The sequence below is a fragment of the Choloepus didactylus genome, chromosome 3 (assembly GCF_015220235.1).
Source record: "Choloepus didactylus isolate mChoDid1 chromosome 3, mChoDid1.pri, whole genome shotgun sequence".
NCBI classification, from domain to species: Eukaryota; Metazoa; Chordata; class Mammalia; order Pilosa; family Megalonychidae; genus Choloepus; species Choloepus didactylus.
Genome location: NC_051309.1, coordinates 186,583,793 through 186,611,462, shown reverse-complemented (window position 1 = coordinate 186,611,462; position 27,670 = coordinate 186,583,793). Strand labels below are relative to the sequence as shown.

Below are 27,670 nucleotides of genomic sequence, written 5' to 3'. Positions count from 1 at the left end.
AAAGATAGTTATTTTTCAAACTAGCATGCAGATAATCTATGCCACTAAGTACATATAACAATTAACTTTGAATCTGAAACTTAAAGTTTTCAAAGGGATAGGAATATTTCAAAGATGCTAAACATCACACAGTAGGTCCATAAATAAATTTAGGAGATTTTGTTGATTTTCCTATTTGTTCCCAATCCTCATGTCATTGTTTATGAGAAAACCACCTCCTCAGTGAAGCCTCCATGGAAAGTCTATCCTTTTTTAACGTATGGTCAAAATTTTAACATGAAATTTAATACAGCAAAAATAATGAACAACAGACTTAGACCATGAAAAATGCTAGATAATAAAATAACCAGATAAAGATCATAAAACGAGTGTGTTTAGATGTTTGTAAACAAAAAGCATATAGTTATGACATTAACAAAAGGAATGAAAGACTCTAAGTATGGCCAAACAAATTTGAAAATGAATCAAATACACACATAAGAAAAAATGTAATTGATATTATAAACAATAAAAGTGGCTGAAGAGATTATACAAGATACTAGAAATAATCAGGGAACTATAATATAGGTCTGAAGAATCACCCAGAATGGAGCTAAATAAAATGCAGAAAAAATATGAAAGCAACATCAAAAGGAAAGATACAAGAATACATACATTCAACATCTTATCCAATATCTAAATGTTCAAAATACAGATACTCGGCAGAAAAAGATATTAACAACATTGGCAGATGTATGTGCTGGGTATATTTTATATTTGAGAAAAGGCTTGAATCATTACATATAGGAATAGTTATATGTCCCATGCAAAATACAAATTAATTCACATCCAAGCATATTGTAATAAAACTGCAGAACCTCAAAGTGAAAAGGCTTAAAAATAGCCAGAGGGAGAATGCAAGATACCATGAGGAAAAAAATTAGAGTGACAGCAGATCACACAAAAGAAACAATCAACAATAAAGTAAAAATAAATAATGTATGCCCATTTCAGTTGTTCAAGACTTGGGATGAATTAAGTACATTTTCAGACAAAGGACAACTGATGTTACCAGTCAAAGAACTACACTACAACAACCTTTACTGGATATATTACAGATAGAAGGGAATTATACAGAAAAGAAAGAAGCAAGATATTAAGAGAATCTTTTAAAAGATATTTTTTGTGTTTGCAAATTTGTTGAACTGATGACTTATCAATAATAAAAAGGATGACTAATGTTAGAGGAATAACAATAATATATTTACAATGAAAGCACTATAACAGAAGGTACTCTAAAATGAAAAATCCAAAAGAGGGGGGGTGGTAGACATTTTAAATCAATTATGCAGATTAAGTAAAAATTTCATGTTAAACAGTGTATTAGTTAGGGTTCTCCTTGGAAACAGAATCAATGAGAGATGTCTCTTATTATCAAATTGTAAAAGTGACTTACGCAACTGCGGGAGCGCACGAGTCCAAATTCTGCAGAGCCGTCAACAAGCTGTCAACTCCAAGGAAGACGTCCGACGAACTCCTTGGGGAAACGAACCGGCAACTTTGACAAACTCCTCAGGAAACGAACTGGCAACTTTGACGAACTCCTCAGGAAACGAACCGACAACTTTGACGAACTCCCCAGGAAATGCTTCACGAGCAGCTGAAGAAGAAGTGAAGGTTCTCTAACCCTCCGGCTTATAAGCCTCCAACTGATCACCCGGACCAAATCCAGCCAATTGCATTCTCTCACTGTGGAAGTACGCCCCTTGATGAGTCATCAGTCAGCTGCAGTCAATTGACTGATGATCCGACAAACCAGCCCGTTGGTTTATTAACCAGCCTCAAATATCCTCACAGCAATCGTCAGGCCAGTGCCCGCTTGACCAGACAGCTAAGCCACCTAGCCAAGTTGACACATGAACCCAACCATCACAAACAGTAAAGCAAAAATGGGTATCAAAGGTATGGCTGCAAAGCCAGCATAGAGTAAATAAGAATCAATTGATCCAAAAGAGGAAAAGAAAGAAAACAACAACAACAAACAACAACAAAACAACAAAATGGGGTAAAGCACAAAATAAGATGGTAGAAATGAATTCAAATTTATCCATGATTACATATCCAAAATCACGTGGAATATTTTAATTCAGTTATCTCAGTAACTAATAAATTATGCTGGCAAAAAACAGAAAGAAGAGAGAAAAAGTTAAAAACAAAAAAACAGACCTACTTAAAAATATAGAGATATTAGCAAGTATATTTAAAGATCAGTAAAATAAAGAAATCTTTGGCATGATGAATGAAAATTAAAATAAAAAACAAAAAGCACACATAAGTAATCATAAGAATATAAAGTGGACATAATTAGAGATATAGAAAGATTTTAAAGGCAGAGTCTGTAAAATTGAATGCAAAATTTTATCTATTCAAACATTAAATTTCCTAGAAAATATGAATTATAAAACTAGTTAAAGAATAAGTATATCTAAATAGACATATTTCTAGTTAAAAAATTATATATACCAACTTAATCATAACAACAAAACCTAGAGACCTACATGGTTTAACTTTAGGTAATCCATTAATACAATTCAACATTCTAATTAATTATAAAGAAAATCAATTTGATTATCTCAATAACTGTATATGTGAAATAGAAATGTTCTTAAACTAAAAAAAAAAAAATCCTTCAATATTTATGCTTCCTATCCCACTGGGTAATCAAACAGAGAGGAAAACAATTTTCTTTTACAGAAATATTCCAGTCAATAAATGAAGAAGGGATATTTGAATTAGAAATGAATTTTGCAATGTAATAAATTAACAGGTTTTGGCAACAATCAATAATTTTTAGTGGCAAAAATAGAAGAAAGCAGGCACAAAACTTCTGAAGGAAGAACACAATACCACCTCTGATGTTGAGTTACTAATCAATTAAAATTAAATGTGAATCTAACAAAATCTGCAGCTTCAACTTCTAAATTATAAGAAATACAAGGAAGAAAGGACTACATTAAAGTACATCATGGAGAAATAATCAGCAAAACCCCCCAAAACAGAATAGTAGTGAAACCTGCATTTTAAAAGTAAATTTACATCACATGAAATTAAACTAGAGAGTTTAGAAATGCACACTTGAGTGACAAACTATTAAGAAAAGCAAGGATATGCTTAGCATAAATTTCAGGATATTAGTTACACTTAATGAGAAGTAGTTACAACTGGAATGTCATAAATAGAATGTTTCCAACATGGCTGGCAAATATTGTTTCTTGACCATAATTTTTGGTTGTGTGTTCATGTCATAATAATTCATTAAGCTACACATTTTTACTGTTTTTGCATATGTGCTGTATTTTACAACAAGAAAGCTTAAAACAAGAAACCCTTCAAATATGTATACATTCAATAACGTAGCACTGAAACTTATAAAGGAAAACTCACAGAACATGTTTATAAACAGAGGCTTTAACATACCCAAAACATGACAGAAAATGAGACCAAGAATAAACTCGCAAGGATAATACAATTTGAAGATATCAATGAACAAATTTGACCTAACTGGCATATACAAACCTTACAATTGAGAAATTCAGAATACAGCCTCTTTTCATGTACAAACAGTACATTTGATGAAATAGATCATATGCTGAGCCATAAGCCAGTCTTACCCTTTAAAATATTTAAACCATGCAGAATATGTTCTAATTACATGGAATTAAACTATAAATAAATTTTGAAACCTAATGACAAAAGCCACCAATGTTTGCTTCCATATAATCTATAGGTCAAAGATGAAAGCACAACAGAAATTGCAGTGAAAATTGAGATGCATCTCTAGCAATACATAGAGAGAAAATATAGTTTTAAATGCATATATAAAAACGGCTGAAGATCAGTTATTTTAAGAACTCAACTGAAAAAGCTAGAAAAGAACAGATGATTAACACTAAGAATAAAAGAAATAAAGCTCAAAGATCCATGAAATAGAAAAATATAACAATATAATAGCATGCAGTGTGGAAGGGGCAAAGCCAGTAGTTTCCCTGAAAACATACAAAACTGATATGTAGCAAGTAATAAAAAAAGAAAGAAGGCACAAATTACCAAAAGCAAAATGAAAAAAAAAAAAAAAAAGTACAGATTCTACAGACATTGAAATTATACTAAGAATACATCGGGGAGAAGGAGCTAAGATGGTGTCATAGAGAGGAGTGGAAGACTGTTAGTCCCCCCCGGAACAATTCATAAATGACCAAAAAACTAGTAAATAACCTGGAATAACTGCGGGGAGACAAATGTGACTGTCCACTCATCATCCACTAACCTGAATTGGGAGGAATGCCCATGATCGTAGCATAAAATCTGTAAGTAAAACTTCGGACACATGCTGAGAGCCGAGAGCCGAGAGCCGAGAGCACCTCCCTCAAAGAAGCCTTGCGATGCTAGAGAGCAGCACTCTCTCAGCGCAGCTCCAACTGGGGTTTTAATGTTAACTGCTCAATACAGACAGCGAATCCTCAACAAACACACAGAGGCTTTTGGTGACAACTGACCTTAGGAGAGCCAGGGGACGTATCTGTCTCAGGACAGGGAGCCCAGAGGATCGGGTGCTATCTCTGGCTGACGGGTAACCTGGGAGCTTTTCTGTCCCTTTCTCTCTCTGTGGAGAAAACCTCAGCCGTTTTCAGCCCACGGCACTTTGCAGTAAAGACAGCCTCAACCATTTTAAAACCAAAACACTTTGATCAGCAGAATCAAAGAAATGAAGAACTTATTGATACATAGATGAACTCTCTGGAGGGGGCTTAGCTTCCCAAGAGGAAAGGGAGGGGCCCAGCTCTACTGCCTGCCTTTCCCGAACCAGACCCCAAAGCCTGGGGGAGGAGAGCCACAAGCCACACCCTCTTACACCAGCCAGTGACAGGCTGACAGGTGCACCTGCTGGACAGAAAAGCACAGGTGTATCAATCCTCTAAGAAAAACCATCAGGGAAACCAGATACTGAATATTTCCACCTTCTGTGACCTGAGCCTGTTCTCATCTCGGAAAACCTGACTGGGGTGGCGTAGGAGGTCAGATGCCTAGACAACAGAAAACTACAGCCTATACTAAGAAAAATGAAGCTATGGCCCAGTCAAAGGAACAAACGTACACTTCAACTGAGATACAGGAATTTAAACAAGTAACGCTAAATCAATTCAAAAAATTTAGAGAATATTTCGCAAAAGAGATAGAGGCTGTAAAGAAAACACTGGACATACATAAGGCAGAAATCAAAAGTTCAAAAAAACAACTAGTAGAATCCATGGAAATGAAAGGCACAACAAAAGAGATGAATGACACAATGGAAACACAACAGCAGATCTCAAGAGGCAGAAGAAAACACTCAAGAACTGGAGAACAAAACACCTGAAAGCCTACACACAAAGGAGCAGATGGAGAAAAGAATGAAAAAATATGAGCAACATCTCTGGGAACTTAAAGATGAAACAAAGTACAAGAATGTACGTGTCATTGGTGTCCCAGAAAGAGAAGAGAAGGGAAAAGGGTCAGAGGCAATAACAGAGGAAATAATCAATGAAAATTTCCCATCTCTTATGAAAGTCATAAAATTACAGATCCAAGAAGTGCAGCATACTCCAAACAGAATAGATCTGAATAGGCCTATGCCAAGACACTTAATAACCAGATTATCAAATGTCAAAGACAAAGAGAGAATCCTGAAAGCAGCAAGAGAAAAGCAATCCATTACATACAAAGGAAGCTTAATAAGACTATGTGCGGATCTCTCAGCAGAAACCATGGAGGCAAGGAGGAAGTGGTGTGATATATTTAAGATAGTGAAAGAGAAAAACCGCCAACCAAGAATCCTATATCCAGCAAAGCTGTCCTTCAAATATGAGGGAAAGCTCAAAATATTTTCTGACAAACAGACAATGAGAGACTTTGTGAACAAGACACCCACCCTACAGGAAATACTAAAGGGAGCACTACAGAGTGATAGGAGAAGATGGGAGTGCGTGGTTTGGAACACAATTTTGGGAGATGGTAGCACAGTAATATAAGTACACTGAACAAAGGTTAACTATGAATAGGTTGAGAGAGGAAGGTTGGGAGCATGGGAGACACCTGAAGAAAGGAGGAAAGATAATGAATGGGACTGTGTAACTTGGTGAACTCTAGAGTGTTCAACAATTGTGATAAAATGTACAAATATGTTCTTTTACAAGGGAGAACAAGCAAATGTCAACCTTGCAAGGTGTTAAAAATGGGGAGGCATCGGGGGAGGGATGCCATCAACATAAACTAGAGACTGTAAATAACGGAATCATTGTATTATGCATCCTTTAATGTAGCAAAGGCAATATACGAAGGTAAATGCAGATAAGAGTGGGGAATAGGGGAGGCATGTTAGACACTTGACATTGGTGGTGTTCTCTGACTCTTTACTCTACTTTGATTTACTTTTCCTTTTGCTACTTCCTAGCTGTCATTTTTTTCCTCTTTCTTTTGCCTCCCTACCTTCTTTGACTCTCCCTCTCGCCTTGTGGAAGAAATGTAGATGCCCTTATATAGATAGTGATGAAAGTGGTGAACACATAATTATGTGACCATACAGAGAACCATCGATTGTTTACTTAGGATGGAATGTATGGTGTCTGAACAAAACCATCTCAAAAAGAAAAATGGGTTGATGACAAAACATCAAGGGCAATATACTGAGTGAAATAAGCCAGACACATAAGGACAAATATTGCAGGGTCTCACTGATAAGAACTAATTATAATATGTAAACTCATAGACATGAAATATAAGGTACCAAAATACAGGACAAGTCTTAAGAATGGGGAGCGGTTGCTTAGTATGAGCAGAATGTTCAACTAGAATGAACTTAAATGCTTGAAAGTGAACAGAGGTGTCGGTAGCAAGATGTGAGAATAACTAACAGTGCCGAATGGTGTGTGAATGAGGTGGAAAGGGGAAGCTCAGAGTTATATATGTCACCAGAAGGAAAGTTGGAGGTCAAAAGATGGGAATGTATAAAACTGAATCCTATGGTGGGCAATGTCCATGATTAACTGTACAAATATTAGAAAACTCTTTCATGAACCAGAACAAATGTATGACAATACAACTGGAAGTTAATAATAGAGGGGCACATAGGGAAGAAATACATACCTATTGCAAACTATATACTACAGTTAGTATTTCAACATTCTTTCATAAACAGTAACAAATGTACTATACCAACACTACAAGTCAACAATTGAGGAGGGTTGGTTAGGGATATGGGAGGATTCGAGTTTCCTTTTCTTTTTTTTTTTTTTTTCCTTTTTTCATCTTTCACTTTATTTCTTGTCTGGAGTAATGAAAAGTTTCTAAAAATTGAACAAAAATTAAGTGTGGTGATGGATGCACAGCTGTATGAGGGTACCAGGGGCAAGTGATTGTACACTTTGGATCTCTGGATAATTGTATGGTATCTGAACAATCCCAATAAAAACGAAAAGAATACATTGAGAGCAAATTTTTCCTGATAAATGGGTAATGAAATCATTTGTAAATGATGACTTACCAAAACTAACCCTAGAAAAACTAGAAAATCTGAAAAATTCAATGTATATTGAAGTAACTAATTTTGTAATATAAATTTTTCTCATCAAAAAACAAATAAAAATAACTACTCCATGATTACATGACTCCACCAGTGAAGTGCAGGGTATACCAGCTATAAATAAGAAATTAAAATTATCTTATATGTTAGATTATAATAGAATTATTGCATATATCATTGTAATAGCATCAAAAAACTCAAAAATCTAGGAATGCATTTGACAATATATTTATAAGAACTCTAATCAAAAATCTATAAAATATTACTAAGAATGAAATGAGAACAAATAAATAAAAGCCAAGAAACACCATGTTTATATATTGACAATTAGATATTTTAAAAATGATATATACATTCTCATTCAAACTCCCAGCATTAATTATTTCTTTGTCTTTTACATATTGTCAAATTGATTCTTAAAATTATGTGGAAACTCAAATGGTGAGAACAGTGAGACAATGACAAAGAAGAACAAAATAAACACAGATATGCAAACTCATTTGATGACTCTGCAATTCAAAGGGTGGCATTTGAACAGTGATTAGCAATAGTCCAATGAAACAGAATAAAGAGTTTAGAAAGAAGCACATATATATTTAGTCACTTGCTTTATGGCTGTGTCATTCAGTGTATTGGGGAAAAAAATGCTAATTTCAATAAAAAGATACTGGATCAATTGAATATCTATATGAAAAGTGGAAAACTTGTTCCTAATTCACATCATACTCAAAAATCAATTCTAGAAAGCTTATATTTACTTAAATGTAAATATTAAAATAATAACATTTCTAACATGTGACTTTCTTAATGACTTGGAGAATACAAAGATTTCTTTTCAAAGACACAATAAACACCAACCATAAATAAAATGATTGCTAAATTGTGCTTCATTAATATTTATAACTTCATTTTTTTTTTCAAAGTCAACATTAAGAGAGTGCAAAGGAAAGCTGCATGGTGGGAAAAAATACTTGTAATAGATAATCTAGGAACTCATTTTCAACATATATATTAAAAATTCCTACAAATCAATGAGGAAAAGTCAGAAAAATCTTTAAAAATAATGGGCTAATGACTTGATTAGGCACTTCACAAAAGAGGACATCCAAATAAGCATCTGAAAATATTCTCATCAACAGTAACTATTAGGAAAATACTTATTAAAACTGCAATGATGTTATAAAGTTCATCTAAATTTCTAAAACAGAAAAAAAACAAAACAACAACAACAAAAACTAACATCAAATGTTAGCAAAGATGGGGAATAACTGAAAGTTTCATATAATGTTTATGTGAGTGTAAATTGGTATAACCACTCTATAAAATTGACAGTATATCCTTAAATTGAATAGATGCTGAATATAATTCAAAAGTTCAACTCGAAGATATATATACACAACAGACATATATATGTAGATGCAAATAAACACATATACAACATATTCATAGTAGCATTATTTGTCTTGTCATTGTTCTGCAACTACAGAATGAATGAAGAATGGGTAGTATATAGAGAGCAGAATTATATTCCTCCATGAAAAATGTTTTAAAATATATTACTACTGAAACAAAATAGAAGAATCTCACAGACCTGAGCAGAGTAAAGCAGAAATAAAAGACTATACTGGATGAATTCATTTATATAAAGCTCAAAAGTAGCTATATCAATCAGTGCAGATAGATAATAAAATTGTGGTTACATTTGGCAGGTAATGACTAGATAGGGGCACAAGAACAGGCTCTAACAAAGTGGTTACCTTCTATTTCTAAATTAGGGTGTTAGTTACGTGGGCATAGGATTACTATTTCAAATTCCTAGAGCTGTACCATTAAGATTTGTGCACTTTACAGTATATATGTTATAATTTTATAACAAATTAACACCAAAAAAAAAAAATTCTACAGAAAAAACAATTAATAGTAAATTGGTAGAAGTATTCCTTTCAAATGCGGAAAAAGGCAATAATTCACACTTACACTGGTGTGATATACAATTTTATTGAAGGTCTTAGCCAGCCCAGTAACAACAGAAACATTTAAAAATTTAAGAATTAGAAAGGAAGAAACTAATATCTCATTAAGACATAATGTTACACATGGAACACTCAAAGTTTAAAGACGAAATGTTATCTTTACTAAGAGAATCCAACTAAGAAAATACAGGAGGTTTTGATGAGAATTCAGGAAGTTTATATATATATATACACAAACTTCCTGAATATATACATATATACATCCAAGAGGTTTTATACATGTATAAGTGCAAAAAATTACACAGAAATCATTTTTTAAATTATCCTACCATTAATAAAGTTAGAAAATGTAATTTTATAACAAGATTACATTTACAATATTAACAAAAAATAAACTGGGATAAATTTAGCATAATGTAAATTAAGTTGTATGAAGGGATTATGGTGAATATTATAAATTTTTATGCAATGAATTTATTTTTAATTCTAAGCAAATATATATATATATCAAGTTAAATATTTATATTTGTCAATGCATAAGTCACCTACATGAGAATATAAATTATTCAAGCATTTATCTGTGAAATCAGTGCACTTCCAAACAAAATCTCAATAAACTCTATGGGTATTTTCTATAATATAGAAAACTAATTTCAAGTATTACTAATTAATTAATTAATTGGAATAAATATATTCTGTTTTCAAGATGTCAATGAATAGAGACTTCCAATTGTTATACAAAGTAATGTTATATCCATAACGCAAAAATATAATATTCTGATTTATGTCACTATGGATATAGAGTGTTACATACTATATGATAAATAGCCAATACGCCTAATTAATATATTTTACAGCTCAAGCAGCATCTAATTCATACTATTAAACTACAGCTTCAAATAAAAATACAAAATAACCTAGCACCTATAACATTTTAAATAATAAAGACTAAAATAAAATCATATGTACAAATGCATAGGAGAGACCCACTCACACATAAACACACACATACTCAGACAGACCAAAAAAACCTAGCTGAATTTATAAAGACATTTTCTATTTTGCTATAGTATTTTGTAAAAGTTTTCAAGTAGAATACTATGGACTATTACAGAAATAGAAGTAGACAACCATGGAAATGAAACAAGAAAATGTACTCATGACCACATAAATCCTATCAAATTTACTCCTAATCTCTAAGTAATGTATTTGTCAATCTTCCTTCCAAAGTATAAACACAAAGGGAAGATGCTAAAAGGAATATGCAGAATATTCTTTGCTTGTCAATAAGTGGTAAAACTAGGTGTTTTTGGTTCTGATGACCCTGATTCTCTTTAGTAAACTCATATAAAAATATTTTGAGGTGTGACTAAATGTTCTCTCTTCAAATTACTTCATTGGAAATTATTCCACCAGCTACATTTTGGGGAAAACAAAACACTACAAACAAACAAATAACTACAGTAAAACTCTCCCTTCTCCTGGTTCATTGGTTTCATCTAGAGAAACCAGCCCTGAGTCAAAGCCATAAATGATGGAAAGAAACATTATCTAAAACAAGCCACAGACAAGTAATAACATAGACATGGAAACAATGAGGCATGAAATAAACTGATTTATAAGATATAAAGTATATATTACTGGGAATATCCTACTTAATTTCATTATTTTACATTTAAAAAACAGCAAATATCTGTAGCAAATATTTGATTGCTGTAACTGACAAAATTTCTAAAAATTTATTCTTAAAAGAAAATCTCATCAGAATCTATACAATTCATCATGAAAATGAAAATGAAAAGCTTTTCCATATGGAAATAACACAGTAAATTAGTATTTGTTTATATTCTACGTGAAAGATAGGAAATTGACCTGTCACCCAGAGTAAATAATTACCATAAAATCATTGATAAATACAGAATATACCTCAAATGAACAAATAAATGCAATTAGATATACTTAGAGAAACAAGATACAATTATACAGGGTATTGAAAATAGGAAAAATACTTCTTTAGTGTTTCAAGCCAGACATCTTGCTTAAAAATGTATGCATACATTTTCTCATAATTCATACGGACATATATTCATTAAGTGACAGCACCTAGAAACTTAGTTTTTAGCATCCAAGTATTATGACACAGGTCAATGTGCTATGGCATGTATCATTTTTGTCCAATTTTAAGACTACTTTTAACGGCATTTTGAGTAATTGATGTCATGAAATTAATAACATTAAGAGATGTGATGGTTTGAAGTTGTATGGACCCCAAAAGATCACGTCCTTTAAACCTAATCCATTCCAGTGGTTGTAAACTTATTGTGGGTGGGACCTTTTAGGTTATTTCAGTTGAGGCATGCCCCAGGTTTGGATCTTAATCCTCTTACTGGAGTCCTTTATAAGAGGGTTGAATAAACAGAGGAAAAAGAGAATCTGAGAGAGAAGGACACACACAGAAGCTGAGAGAGAAAGCCATAGAAACAGAAAGGAAGCCACTGTAGCCAGAAGCTGGAAACGAAACCCAGAAGAGAAGGGAGACACCAGCAGATGCCACGTGCCTTGCCATGTAAGAGAACAGGCATCCTCTGATTGTGCCTTGACTTGGACATTTCCAGAGTCTCAGTACTGCAAGCTTGAAAGCTAATAAATCACCATTGTTAAAAGCCAGTTCATTTTTGTTATATAGCATTTTGGCAGTTTTAGTGAACTTGTTTAGTAAAACAAGAAAGAAGATTTGATTTATACACCTCCCTTTAGTATTTCTGCACATTTTAATGCTGAATGCAACAAGCAAAACTTCTTTACTGAAAATCAGCTTAATACACTAATGAGATGAACATGAAAACTGAAAAGAAAGGTCAAAGTTAGTTAACTAATGGATAGAGATGTCGGAATGAAAAGTTCAAATATCCAAATCTCGCCATAATAGTAGTACCAATAAGGGTAGATATAACTGATGTGCTTGAAGTAAGTTAGCACTATGAAAGTGTTGTGGAACCATCTCATCAAACACAATGCTATTTAATTATCAGAACAGTAAGACATTTCCCCCCAAGACACTGCATTTAATATGCTTCTACCAAAAAAAGCTTGTCTTATCTGTTCTAGTCATGATTTTTCCTAATATCTCTTATCAGTTTTTCCCTTGAATTCTCTCCCTTTCTCTCCCTGCTTCTACATTCCTGTGGCATTGCTATTAATTAAAATTAACACAGGCAAATCAAGGTAGACTTTTTTCAGATGAAGACCTGCTCTAGATAATGAAACTAATAGAGGAGTCTTAAGGTCTGAAGCATTCATATTAAAAGAAACTCCCTGAAATATAGCAATCTATACTTCTTTTAATGAAATGGGCTGCTTAGTGCTCCCTTGTAGGCTGTTTTAAAGAATTTGACTACATTTTTTGTAGATTAATAAAGTTTTTTAAATGAGCCCTTACTAAATTGTCATAAGCTGTTTAAATGTAGGCATATGCTTTAGGTAGACATTTTATAGTTGAAGTTATACTACAGGTGTTGCCATAAGTAGAGAAAGAGCAGATTCAATGATTGTATTTTGTTCTTTATCCTATCACTGACTTATTTCAAAGTAATTTCTTCTTTTCATTAAAGTTATCAGAGTCATCCATGTCTTTTATAACATACTGACATGTCTATATGTTTGATGAAATCTCATTGTGATTTCCAGTATTTGTCTAGATCAGTCAGATCCTGGCAAGTCAGGACAAGGTTGACAAAACAAAAACATGTAAATGGAACCTTAATTCCTGAGTATGAAAACAGTCTCCCTTCTTATATTCACATGTGTTTGTTAATATCTATATGATAATTAAACATGCATGGTGGATTGTGTATATCCTTACTTTTTGTATAGAAATAGCTTAGCTCAAGTAAATTAGAGAAAACAACTCATGCCCATTTCTCTCCATTTTTCAAGAATTACTTATGGAGTGTGTTGTTTGTGGTCAGGTTTCGTTAGGCACTGGGATTAAAAAGTTAGAGAAAAAAAAGCAGACATATAATTACTAACTGTATTAGTTTCCAGGAGCTATTGTAACAAATTACCACAGCTAGGTGGCTTAAAACAACACAAATTTATTCTCTCACAGTTCTGAAAGCCGAAGTATGAAATCAAGGCGGCAGCAGGGCTGCACTCCCTCTGAAGGGTGTGATGGAGAATCTTTTCCTTATGCAGCTTCTAGTGGCTGTCAGAATTGGCATGCAGCCGTATCACTCCAATTTCTGCCTCCTTCTTCTCATTGCCTCCTTCTCTTTTTGTGTGTGTGTTCACCTCTTCTGTCTGCCAATTTTCCTCTGTGTCTCTCTTATAAAGACAATTATCATAGGATTTATGCTCCCCACCTCCACCCCACCCCCCGGATAACCCAGGATGATTTCCTCATCTCAAGATCCTTAACTAGTTTGCATCTGTAAATACCCTTTTTCCAAATAGCATTCATAGGTTCCAGGAATTAGGGTCTGGACATTTCCTTTTGGAGGCCACAATTCAACCCACTATTCATTTAAAGAGGATACTGATTAATACAGAATAAACCACACAAATAGGTATTTTATACAGACTAACTGATGCCTTTATCAGCTGTTATAACAGTTAGGAGCAGTACCCAACCCACACGGAGGTCAGGAAGAGTTTACCAGGGAGAGCTTGAAGTAGAAATTATCCAGGCAAATATACTTAAATTTCTGGAGAAGAAAGAACATGAAACTCTGAGGAAACCAAGGGAAGTTTCAAGTGGTTAGAGCTTAGGGAGCCTTGGCAGTGATTAAGTGACCAATCCAGGCATGGGTTCAAATCAAGAAGTTTGAGTGAGCTGTATTAAAGAATTTGAAATTTAATCAAAAAGTGTAGGAGGTCAACGAATAAGAAGCATGACCTGTTCAGACAAGCATATTGGAAAAACAACTTGAGCTACAGCGAAGGTGGATTGAGGAGGTCAGGACGAAAAGTAGGAAAATCACTTTAAAAGTCTCTCAGAAATCCAGTGACATATTCATGCTGGTCTCTATTAGACTCGTGGCAAAGGGAGTAAAGAGATGTGAATGGAGGTAGTAGGTAAAATTGCTAATACTTAGCAATCAAATGAATTGAAAGTAAAGATAATGTGAAGGTACCAACTATGACAATCAATTTTGGAACTTGAATACCTGAATGGATAACAGTGTACTTTGTTTAAATAAAAGACACAAAACGAGAACAGGTATAGGGGGTGGAAGGGAATGATTAAATTAATTGTAGACATTTTAAGTTTAAAATATGTTTCCAGATTGCAGTTGGTATGTGGGTCAGATTCTAAGGAGGGAAATTTGGATTAGATAATGATTTCAGATTCATCAACTTAAACTTGATAATGAAATGACGAGAGGCTAGGTGAGATTCCCCTAGGGAAAGTGCAGAACAAGAAGTAATGGTACAAATCACTGAAGAACATTAAAAATTTTAATGAAAGGAATGTAAATAGGAGTCTGTAAAGGATAATGGTAAATGTGTGGTTGGGACTACAGGAAGTGAGGATAGGGAAGTTGAAGCAGGAGTTTCTATAGTGAAACCTAATTTCATATTCAGCTCTCTTTCCTGTTCCTAAAGGTGATTTTTCCAACTTCTCCTCTCTTCAAATCTCCCACACATGACTTCTTTTCCTGGATGAAGGAAGACTGTTTCAAGTAGGAGCAAGTATTCAGTGGTATTAATTTTGGCAAGTAATATGACTACTGAGAACTGCTCTTAGATTTACCTACCAAGAGGTTGCTGGTGACCTTGGCAAAGCAGTTAATGCAGATTAGTTGGAGCTGTGTTCAGCCTGAGGTGCATAGAAATGGAAAATTAAGAATTAAATACATCAAGTTTGGTTATTAAGAAAAGCAGAGAGAGGACAAGAGCTGAAGGGCAATAGCTGAAGGCTGATATAGTACTGAGGGAAGTTTTTGCTTGTTCGTTTTGTTCAACCTCCTCCTAGGGAGAAATTGGAACATGTTTAAATGTTGAGATGAAGGGTGGATTCGAAAGGAAAAGTTTGAAAATAAAGGAATTAGAAGGAAAAAAAAAAATCAGTAGAAGTCCCTAGGGATAGAGGGTCAAGATTTTTCCTAAGTGGGGACATTTGATAAGTGGAGAAATGAGAAAGTACCCATGCAAGTACAGGTGCTCTCTCTGAATTTATGACAGGAAGTCTGGGTCTCCCAACACGGAAATGAATGAGGAAGCCATCTGATAAGCATGACAGAGGAGGTGGTGGCATGAGAGACTTGAGAAAAGAGAAGGTTGGAAAAAGCAGCTTTAGAAAATAGGTAAGAGTTGAATGGAAAATGTAGTGTGATTCTTTACTGTTAGTTTAGGTTTCACTGAATCGGTGTGTACTTTTAACTTCCAAAAGATTGTTTTCTTTGAGGTGTCACACTGAGCAATATTTATTTTCTGATTACATCATTTGGAATAAGTCAACAGCTTCCAGTATCACAAACAGCAAAACAACAAAGAGCAACAGCAGAAGCCTTGAGCTAACCAGTATCTCCCACACCACACACATCCCAGTTACTGGCTATGTTGCTAGGTTCTAAAGAAATTTATGATGCCAAAGACTCAAGTATTTAAAGTATCTTAAGTCCTTAGGGCCAATAATTGATCAAGTCAATCTTGGGTGATATTTTTCTTTAATGAAAATTTTGAAGGAAGAAGAGAAGGCTCTGAGCAGGAAGGAGGAGGGAGTGGGAGTAGTGATAAAAAGTTGTTTGTGTCTCTACTCTTTCTTGAACATTATCTCCATGGCTTCCCTGAAGCTTATCTTTCTCTGTATATTTCACATATTAGAACTCAAGATCTTTGCCTTCAAATGCTAAGTTATAAAAGCATTTTAAACTAAATACTGCACCATTTTACATATCAACTCTTCAATAATAAAAATGTGGTAAAATTATAAGGTGCTTCAAAATATCTTAACAATTCTTTTAAAAGTGTTTGATGAAATTTTTTAAAAAAATATTTAAAAAGGGAATCTTACTCATAATGGGCCATGAAAGAAAGAGTATAGAAATATGATTTTCCTTTTTATCCAAACTCAATCCTCTAGGAATCTAACGGGATAACAGCTAACACTTTAACATTGCTTATTATGTTCAATCCAGTTTTCAAAGCATTTTATGCATATTAACTAATTGACCCTTATATCAACTCAATCAAATAAGCACTATTATTATACCCATTTTAGAAGTGGGAAATCTAAGACACAGAGAAGATAAGTAACTTGACCAAGGTCATACAGCTAGTAAGTAATAGAACTGGAACTGAAACGAGGCAGTGTGACTCTAATGTCTGCGCCCGTACCCATTATGCATACTGCTGTTCAAGATTGAATTATTATCTAATTTACTGTGTTTGGTCTAGGAAATTTCAGTGTAATTGTATTATATGGCAAAATACATATGGTCTTAACCCTTTGCTATGGTGGAAGAAACACTCTATCATCTTGATGAGTTTTAAAAATTTCTTTACATTTGTAAAATAGGATAGTAATGTTACATAGATCATGAATTTCTTGTGAAGATTTAAGAGATTAACACAGTATTTGGCACATAGCTAGAGATATATAAATACTACACTTTCATATTAATATATTGTCTTGAAATTCTTAGTATTAGAAATAATACTTGCCTTCTCATCCTAGTAAATAATGTCATACACTTACTTCACACCTTAATATCCTTAAGGCTTTTTGCTCTTTCCTTTGCACTCTGTATCTGGTCACTGTCTTCCTTTATTTTGACAGGTACATTGCTGACTTTTTGACTGGGTGCTGCATGGTTCCTTGATATCCTCATTTGGCATCATAGTCCCCAACCCTTATTACAGGGTTACATTATACTATTACAAATATCTAATTATCTGTCATCTATCTGGCTAACACATCTATAAAATATCAATATTACTTCATACTTCACAGAATACTTCACATATGTTTAATCACCTCTATAAATTAGTGAGATAATTGCATGGGAAAATTCTCAGACCTCATTGCCCCGAGAAACATTCAAACTATTAAAAGCACAGGTTCTAAATTTACCTTTCACATAAGAACAACCTTTTCCTGCTTCTCTCTCTCTGCTTTATTTCACTAACTTCATCCTCTTTTGGAACTGTCCCTTTATTCTTTCAGTCCATCAACCTTAAACTTCACTCATCTCCTACCAACCTATCCCCACATTCAATCATTTCTGCCAATTCTTACCTCACCAACAGTTCTTATCTACCTCAGTATATAAAATAGTTTAGTTTTAGTCTTACCATTTAGTACTTTATAATCCCTTTTAAACCTCTACTAAGATTTGCAACTGTGCAACTACAATCAAGAAAGTACCAGGGCTAATTGCCAATCCTAATGAACTTTTCCAAGTCTTCACTTGCCTTAAACTATGCGACCACTAACACTACTAATCATTTTCTCTTCCCGATATTCTATAAATCCAGACTGCATGGACTCAAATTTTGTCTTTGCACCTTACTCGACTATAAATTGATTTACATAGAAGAACATAACTCAGTGAATTCTGGGGAGCATTACATTAATAAATATACAGAAAACATTTAGAATAGGGACCCACATAAATACACAATAGTTGACATGTTCTCTACTTCTTCTAAACTCTAATATAATTTGTATTTCCTACAAAAAATTTAATTCAGCCTTATGTTATAGATGTCTTATGGGTCTTTCTTTAACTAACTGATTGTAAATTAAGTAAAAACAAATACTTTATCTCTCCATCACTTTTTCCCTCAGGGTCCAGCATAGTTTCACACACTTATTGCGCACCCAATATACATCCCTTTTGTCAATAATAAATGTACAAATGGATAGTGGTATATTTTACTTGTTTTCTTGTAACTTAATTAGATTTACACAAGTCTTAAGCTAATTAATTTCATCTATGGATATTCTAAAAACTCAGAGAAAGGTAGAAACTGTTATTCATTAAGCTACCCTTAGTTATTTACTATGTGCTGGGTAATTTACATACATAAATTCATTTAGATATCTCAGCTACACTTTTTAAAATTAGTAATATCTCTGTTTCCATATGAATAACAGAGTCTCACAGATGTTAAGTGACTTGTCCAAGATCATATATTTCGGGAAGGGATAACACTAAAATACAAACTTGTAGTATCTAATCTCCCCTCAACTTAACCCCAACTCTCTCAATTTCATAAGAAGATGCAGCTCAATATTTACCTCTTATAAGAATGAAGTCCTGTCTAAAGGGTCTGCAGACTATATCATTCTATTTTCTACATACCCATCACACATACAGCAAGTTCTATATCATAGTTCTTGTTTGTTTCATGCATATCAGTTTAGCTCTCCACTTCACTACATAGAACATTAAGAATAAGCAAAATGCAATATACTTTATCTGTGTCACCTATACCGAAGGAAATAGGAAATGGGAAGAGTCACCGCAAAGAAATATTGCTTCTATTTGTCCCCTTCTGTTAAAAGCTTCAATGCTTGAATAAGTTCCAAAGCAATGTACTGAATAAAGAATTTCATTTTTTTGCAATAAACAATAACATGAGAATAATTTAAAATTAACCCATCCTTAAGAATGATACAAAATAATTGGGAAAAAAATAGCCTTTTTATTTTCTAGATCTTATTTGGAGGGAGTATCAATGTGATTTACCTTTGATTCATCAAGAACTTTAAATATGCCTTCATTTTTTCAGCTTCTTTCTGATGTCACCTTTGTTGGAGTTCAGTAGCAACAGGTATTAGCATATTAGCAGAGGGTGAAGGGGACAGTCATGTTCTGAACACCTGCAGATACCTTGTCCCTTCTTTTCACCCTTATATAAGACCAGCATACATACTATATGTATAAATATATTTGTGCTTGTGTAAATACATCTTTTCAGTGGCACAAATTTTTTTTTTTTCCAAAGGAATAAGAGAAAAAAAAAACCTAAAATAACTCTATTGCTTCCAACATGATCTTACTATATCCAAGAAAGTTTACAAACCATAATCATTCCTGAGCATTCCCATAACATTGAGATTACCCTCCATAGTTTATCTGTTCTTATTAGATTATCATTCCCCCTCCACTAATTGGTATCTCTAGGTCCCCTACATTCTACAGTATAAAACATTGTACATTTTTCACAGAATTCACATTAGTGGTAACATACAATATCTCTCTTTTTGTGCCTGGCTTATTTTGCTCAGGATTATGTCTTTTTTTTTTTTTTTTTTTAATCTTCATTTTATTGAGATATATTCATATACCACGCAGTCATACAAAACAAATCATACTTTCGATTGTTCACACTACCATTACATAGTTGTACATTCATCACCCAAATCAATCCCTGACACCTTCATTAGCACACACACAAGAATAACAAGAATAATAATTAGAGTGAAAAAGAGCAATTGAAGTAAAAAAGAACACTGGGTACCTTTGTCTGTTTGTTTCCTTCCCCTATTTTTCTACTCATCCATCCATAAACTAGACAAAGTGGAGTGTGGTCCTTATGGCTTTCCCAATCCCCTTGTCACCCCTCATAAGCTACATTTTTATACAACTGTCTTTGAGATTCATGGGTTCTGGGTTGTAGTTTGATAGTTTCAGGTATCCACCACCAGCTACCCCAATTCTTTAGAACCTAAGAAGGGTTGTCTAAAGTGTGCGTAAGAGTGCCCACCAGAGTGACCTCTCGGCTCCTTTTGGATTCTCTCTGCCACTGAAGCTTATTTTATTTCCTTTCACATCCCCCTTTTGGTCAAGAAGATGTTCTCCGTCCCACGATGCCAGGTCTACATTCCTCCCTGGGAGTCATATTAGTGGCACAAATTTTTATTTGTTCTTTCTTGTTGCTCATTTAAGCTTTATAATTACATTTTGAGATAACTTAAGAATTGTCAATGAGGCAAATGGAGGTTATGGTGACCAAGTAGCTTTATTTTATGACAGTTTGTCTTTACCTTTAATGTTATGTTTAGAATCTCCTGATTCTTCACATCTGTGAGTCCATCGTGGTACATTTGTAAGCAAATAAGTAAACATTAAGGAGGCAGAAGAGCAGCAAGGTCTCATCAGATGGTTTTAAGGATCTGAAGTACTGGTACTCACCTCTTCACCGTAAGGAAGCCAAGGAGGGAGAAATGTGAGGACAGTGGAACAAAAACATCCAAATCTGATTCTATAGGCTACTTCCATTGTATAAGGTCTTTCCCCTATTTTGATTTCTATTCCTTCCTTTAAAGTTATTCCTTATGTCCCTTAACTGGCTTTCATCTGTACAAGAAGGAAAGACAAACACCCTAAAGGCTATTGTGACTACTCCTGACATTAAAAAAAAAAAATTAACTGTTAACTCAATCTTTGTCTCCACATCATTTAACACATCCACCTTTCTCACCCTTTCCCTAACTATTCCAACCCTGATTCGGCTTCTTTTAGAAGAAACAAAAATTATAGGAAGCTAATTGATTCAGCACAGCTTGTCTCATTCAGCAATGAGCAGGAAACTTTATCTCATTTTTTATCACATTATGAACAGAAGACTGTATTTCACACTCTGTCTCCCATGGGGCGACGCAATGAACTAATCATGTAGGAACCTATCAGGTCACAGAACATAATTAAGACAGGTGTTACAGCGGTCCATGTTGGGTGATCCTGTAGCGATTCTGAATGGATTTTCCATACATACAAGGAAAGGTCCTTAAAATCCCTCATTTAAAGGCTGCATAATTACTAAGAACGGTATGGCTCAACTAATGCATTATTTCCCATCCAGAATGTTGAGACTATATATCATCCTGAGTGCACGAAGAGAGAAAAACCTTACTTTTTTCTTCTGCCCTTAGTTCTTCCAGTATCTTTCCAGTGTTACCCAGAAAAGGAACTTGAACACAGACACTCTTTAAAACTTAAGTGATCAGCATGACAAAGAAAAGCATGAGACCATTTGCATATTCTGGGCACTAATTATCTGATATTTTCACATCACAAAACAACTTTAAAATGTACAGAATGTTCTCAACCAAAAGGAAGAATCCCCCACAAGTGTACAGCTGATTACCACAAGACGAAGAAGCTGAGGAATCTTTTTCACCAAAGATATATTTTTTTTAATAGAGGTTAAGCCATGCATCTGCCAAATACAGTTTACATGTGGAGCTAAAAACAAAATATTACCTCACGATATCTTCCATCTCCAAAGTGTGCTCTCACAACTTGGTGCATGTGCTATGTTGTTAACGTATCTTATAAATGAGATTCTGATGTACACAGAAATGAGAAAGTTCCATAATTTCAAAGTGACTTGAGTGCCTAGTAGTTTCTATGTGAACATCCAGGCCAAACATAGTTTCTGAAATCTTTTCAAACAATTCCAAAAATGTCTGATTTAAAATTCTGGGATTTTGATCCTCACTTTTATGTGAAAACTGCAACATATCTTCATATTCTCCAGATTTTTGAATTATTTCTTAAACTAATATTATTTGCAAGTTATTTGCTGAACTAGTATTATAGCTATAATTGTGCTTTTGGCTAAACTCTCTAAGTTATGTAAGGAAAAAATGTGTTTAGGAGAATATACGTAGTTTTTATTTACTACATATATTTGAACATAACATTCAATAATGTTGGACATACTAGTTTTTCTCTGAAATACTACATTGTTCTATATATCATCCTAATGTACAGTTCAATTAAGACCTAAATATGTAACTGTGCTTTAATTCAAGTATATCCAAAACTGGAGAAGAGTAACAATTCAAATGTTTAAAAAGAAAAATGAAATTAAGAATTATTGTACAGTAGGTAAACCAGGAATCAGTTTCAGTTAAATATCATATTCATTATCAATAGATTCTTTTTAATATATTCATATATTTCTTAATAACTTGAAGCTCTTTACACCATTCCAACAACAACAAAAAAGAAACAAAATTAAGTCATTGGAGAAAAATGATAATTATCATGGACAATTTAATAACATCAAAATAAGAACTATAAAATAAATTTTTTTAAATTTTTATAAAAGTTTCACAATATCAGAAACTTAATAGTAATTTCAGTGACTTGATTTCAATTTCAATTTTGCATAGCCCAAACTAACAGAAAAAATTTCAATGGCATTTAATAGAGGATTATTTTATCAATCCTCTTTGGTATTGTGAGGGAAAAAGAAAAAAAAAAATTTTCGATGAATAATTTGGGAATTTATTTCATTTTTTACTCTTCTACATCATAGACAGGCCAAATGTTTATTATGTGGAATTATAACTATTTTAATATGAAACTACAGTAAATACAAACAATTAATATGGAATAGTATTAGACTTGAGAGGGAAAATGTGCTAAATACTAAAAATGAATAAAAATTGATACACAACAATTTCCCTACAAGCATTTTCTGTTTTGGTTCCCTATTAATTTATCTCAGATTGCATAATAAACATAAATTATACTGAATAACAGATAGACTAACTATCAGTGATGTGCTCTGGTAAAATTAACTGAGAATACTTTAAAAGCATTAGCCATCCCATGATGTTAGATTTCCATTAATTAAATTATTTCTCTGGAACAAACTGCAATAATTCAATTATTGAAAACAGTGGAGCTTTTTCAACTCCTGTGACCACAAGCACACCACACATAGAACCAGAACTACTATTTAACACATAACTGCTGTTAAACATAGATGTTTCATTTGGGCACATGACTTGTTTTGAACAGCCTCAGTACTTACTGCTGTCAATGCTTCAGTCAGCACATTATCCATACCCTTGGCATTTTACAACTTGAAGATAAGTACAGTAAAAACTGGCTTTCGAAGAACATTTAGCAATTAATCATGAACATGTCTTTTTAAAATACACTGCTAAATTTAAATAACACATTACCCAACAGTCAAATTATATGCTTCAATGGAAAACCTATGTATTTGATGACTTATTAATATATTGAAATGCAGATACATTAGTGAAATATTACCTAACAATATTAACCATAAGTAATTCATCATTTTTAGTCATGCTTAACTCTTACTTATCCCAAACTTATATAATGATAGTAAAAATCCTAATTTTCTTTCCAATTATATTTAATAATGGAATAAAACCAACTTAAAACTTAACTTTTCCTATCTTTCTGTACCTACCTTTAAAGCTTTATTTTTTAGCATTAAGAAAGTTTAGTTTTAAAATAATTATTTAGGTACAAAATACCAAAACACAAGACTTACATTCATTTTATGGCATGCCACTACTTTTTCTTCATTTCTTGGTTTTAAAACTGTTACACAGGATTATTAAACTGAAGCACAGTATATCTATCAATCTGATGTGTATGAAACTTTGAGAAACAGCACCTTCTCTTGCTACCTCATGCCTTTCTACACATTAATTTATTACCCAATATTAAGTCTCATTTGCACTATAGGCAAATTAGAAACAAGGAAATAATTTTGAAGATTTTAATGATAAGTCAGAGAGCTGAATTACCCCATTTTATTTTTTTAATGCCTGTGGACAAACTTCTCATTAAGGGTCAAAATCAAGAGAGCCAGTGTGAAAGTTGTAAAGACCTCATTAAGAAGATTCATTAGTGTTTTATGTTAGCGATACCAGCAAATACTTCAGAGGGTTATTGTAATTTAATAGGCAAAATTCAAGGAAAAATAACTTTGTTTTTTGCTTTTATATTACCATTGAAATAGAAATTTCACATTATGGTATATTGACTAGTAACATTAATAGGTTCATATTTTATATCAAGGGTCAAATAAATAAATGAACTACATAGGAAAAAAATGTTTTATGTCCAAAGTATCAATCTTTCTTTTTTCACTGAAATGACAAAACAGAATATACTTCATACCAAAGTTTCATTCCTATTAGAAATTATGATAGAGTTCAATAACTAAAGGAAAATTTGTCGACATTTGTCCTCAAAATTCCAATCCATTAAAAATACATAAGTAACTAGTTATATTTAAAGTTTAAAGACTGGTAATGACTTCTTGCCATAATGAAAAAGCAGATTGTCCCCATATATTTCCCAATTAACCATTTACTGTATAAAAAGAAAATTGAACTTTGTAAAATAAAAACAAATATTCAATTATCAATATATATTGCTATTGTCCGGAAATGCAATTCTTGTTATGTGTGAAAGGTAAATAGTGTACATGTGTGATGTGACCCTCGAAATTAAGAATATTATCTCAAGGTGATGCACAACACTAACTAAAAAAGTATTATAACAAGATCATGAAGAAGGCTACATTCTATTTTTAAAAGTTTCATTACAGAAGCTTGTTTTATTTATTACTAAACAACTTAATTTAATATTCAACTTCATCAATGATTTTTGAAGGATATTTTACACTATTGTTCATCAAGAAGGACAGTAATTTTGATCCATGATAAGTTATTGGTGATATTCAAACTAATGGATTATATATCAAGTAAAAAGAAAATATATCAACTTCATTTTTTTCCAATATGAAAAAAAGCTTTTGGCAATTGGGAACCAGAATGTGAAACTGAGCAGACATTTAACTGTGCCGGTATACCCCATCACACACTACCATAGCAACAGGGGAGAAGAGAGGCTAAGTTTCCACAGGGTAAAAAGCTGTTACTAAGCAAAACTGACAACCAATATATAGAAAACTACACCCTGATTTTTGAGAACTAGTTCGATTTAACTGATCTAATATACTTTAATATAGACACCCAAATCAGATGAAAGGAAACAAAACAGAACAAATCTCCATGACTGAACGTGAACTTAGCCCACTCCCACATCCCACAAATAAGCACAGTTAACTTTCATTCACTTCAAGCTCAACTCAAGACCAATTAAGAAAGACTGTGTTCTCTTTTTCTTGACCTCTCTTATCCCTCTTTTCTAGGTTATTTTACATTTCACTATGTCACTGGTTACAATCTTAAAACAAGTGCTTACTTAAACCCCAAAGTCTCCAGAGCCTTTTAATGTCAACCGTGCAAAGACAAGGCAGAAAACCCACAGCTGCCTCCTTGTGTCCCCAGGTTTCATGCCTTACCAATCCTCCAGTGATCCTTCTCCGTGTGGTACTTACCTGCTGCTCCCCGGGCCCTGAAGATTTCACCAGGTGCTTATCCTTGTACAGAGACCAGAGACCAATATTGGGCAGGAAAATTAGAGCCACCATAAATAACAAAGTCATCTGCAGAAATCTCTTTTGCTTCCTCTTCATTGCAAATGATTAACAGAGAAGAAAAGTTAAAGGAGATTGTTCCCTGACTGCTTCTCGTGTTTAATGCCAAAGTCCTTTTCTCTGCCCTGCGAAGCACCAGAAATTGATGAGAAGCTACAAACTTTTGTTGCGTGCTCAGCACCAATCTGCAGGATTCAGAGGGAGTTGGCCATCTGCAGAACAAACACACAGTTACTTTCCCCCCAGAAAACTATGACGAAGGCATTATCTATTGGCTTAGAAGTAAACGACTTGACTGAGGAAATCATTAAGCATATCGACCTCTATTAATATGAAGCAACGGAGTAAATATGATCGTTTCATATTTACTAATCATAAGTTATGAAAAAGTCAATAGCATGCTAGGTACTTAAGGAAACAGAAGAGTAATTTCCCCCCACCCCGTTAACGTGGGAGGGCTGGGCCGAGGAGGAGCGGGTTAGGGGACGGTAGCAAGTGGGAGGAAGTGGCTCAGCCCGGTCAGGTGTCAGGAGGAAAAGTGTCCGTTTTTGACATTGGAACATCACCTTCTTCCTCTTCCCTGAACAATTTCTCCTGAGCTCCAGTTGGAATAACCCACCTTAGCTCAAGTCCATCTCCCTCTGGAGCCAGCGTGCCGGCGGGCGCCACGGAGATCCAGGGACACGGGATCCGGGCTGAACCCCTGTTTGATCAGAGGTCCACAAACTCCTGGATCCTCACACGCGGTCCAAACACTCCTCTGCGGCCAGCGGCGCCGCGACCCGGGAACCTGGTGGAAAGGAGGCTACAGATGTCAGCGGAATCCAGCCAGGAAGTGGAGGCGCCGCACGTCCCCTCCTCGCGCGGTCCCCGGAATGTGATCCTTCGCGAAGTAAGGGCTCTGCCCATCAATCTCTTCCCCTTCCTCTGGTGGCGCTCTCACGCTCACTGTTCATGTTACCATTCTTTTCCGGAAACTGAACGAACCCAGAGAAACATCACCGGCACCTCAAGGGCAGTGTTTTAAATCTCCCCTCCCGTAAGGAAACGGAGGATGGCGAAACCGATTCTGAGCTGGGATTGGAAGTGGGGGAGGGTGTCCGGAGACTCGCAGAGGCGAAACTGCGCCGCTCTGGCTCCCCGGCTGCCAGCTCCTCGCCGCCTTTCGCCTGCCCCCAGCGGAGACGGTAGCTGGCGTCTACCACGTGCGGGAGCTGGGAGCCCGGGAGGGGAGGGCGGGCCACTGAGGAGGGGGTGGTGGGGTGGGCAATCCCTCCCAGCTTCCAGATCCTACGTGAACAAACCCAGACCGCGAGGAAGAAGAGGAAGGTGAAAATGCTGCGGGAGGAGGAGCCTCTCTTTCCCTGCCAAGGCTTTTCGGGGCAACCGCGGACCAGCAAGGAAAGCAGCTCCCCCTTCACCTCACCCAAAAGGCGCCAGACGAGAGATCCCGGAGGAAAAAGCGCCGGCTGCCCGCGGGTTTCCCTCGGATTCCTCCATGGTGTCTTCGCGAACGCGGTGAGCCAGGGCGCCGCGGCAACTGGAGGCGGAGGCGGCGGAGGCGAACCAAAGTCGAGAGGGGTTCCCCGAGGCCGTGCGTCCCGCCGCTAAGGCCAGGTAGGTGGTGGGGAATGGGGACGAGGAGAATCTCGAGGCCAGGCAGGGCTGAGGCTCAGAATCTTCAGACTGCAGCTTCTGAGGGAAACCGCGGAGACCCGGAGCGGCTCTACTTGAGTCTGCAAATACCCGGGCCCCAGCTGAGCACTAGCAGTGCCACCCCACTGCACCCCCGCCCTGCACCCCCGCACTCGGCGCAGCTTCTCACTGCAAGGGCTACCTGTTCCTCTCTGTCCTCGCACATTAC

The 27,670-nt window shown here is 34.9% G+C and overlaps 1 protein-coding gene across 1 annotated transcript in view; it reads right to left on the bottom strand.

Moving 5' to 3' along the window:
• The window catches only part of GALNTL6 (polypeptide N-acetylgalactosaminyltransferase like 6), a 1,267,846-nt gene extending 1,240,479 nt beyond the window's left edge, over nucleotides 1-27,367 (bottom strand). Inside the window, exons 1-3 of the mRNA XM_037831017.1 lie at nucleotides 27,233-27,367; nucleotides 26,426-26,596; nucleotides 25,708-26,018 (exon numbers count right to left, since the gene is read on the bottom strand). Coding sequence (XP_037686945.1) covers nucleotides 25,708-25,845 — 138 coding nt within the window. The 5' untranslated portion in view covers nucleotides 25,846-26,018; nucleotides 26,426-26,596; nucleotides 27,233-27,367. The remainder of the gene's footprint in view (nucleotides 1-25,707; nucleotides 26,019-26,425; nucleotides 26,597-27,232) is intronic.
• Nucleotides 27,368-27,670: the final 303 nt, after the last annotated feature.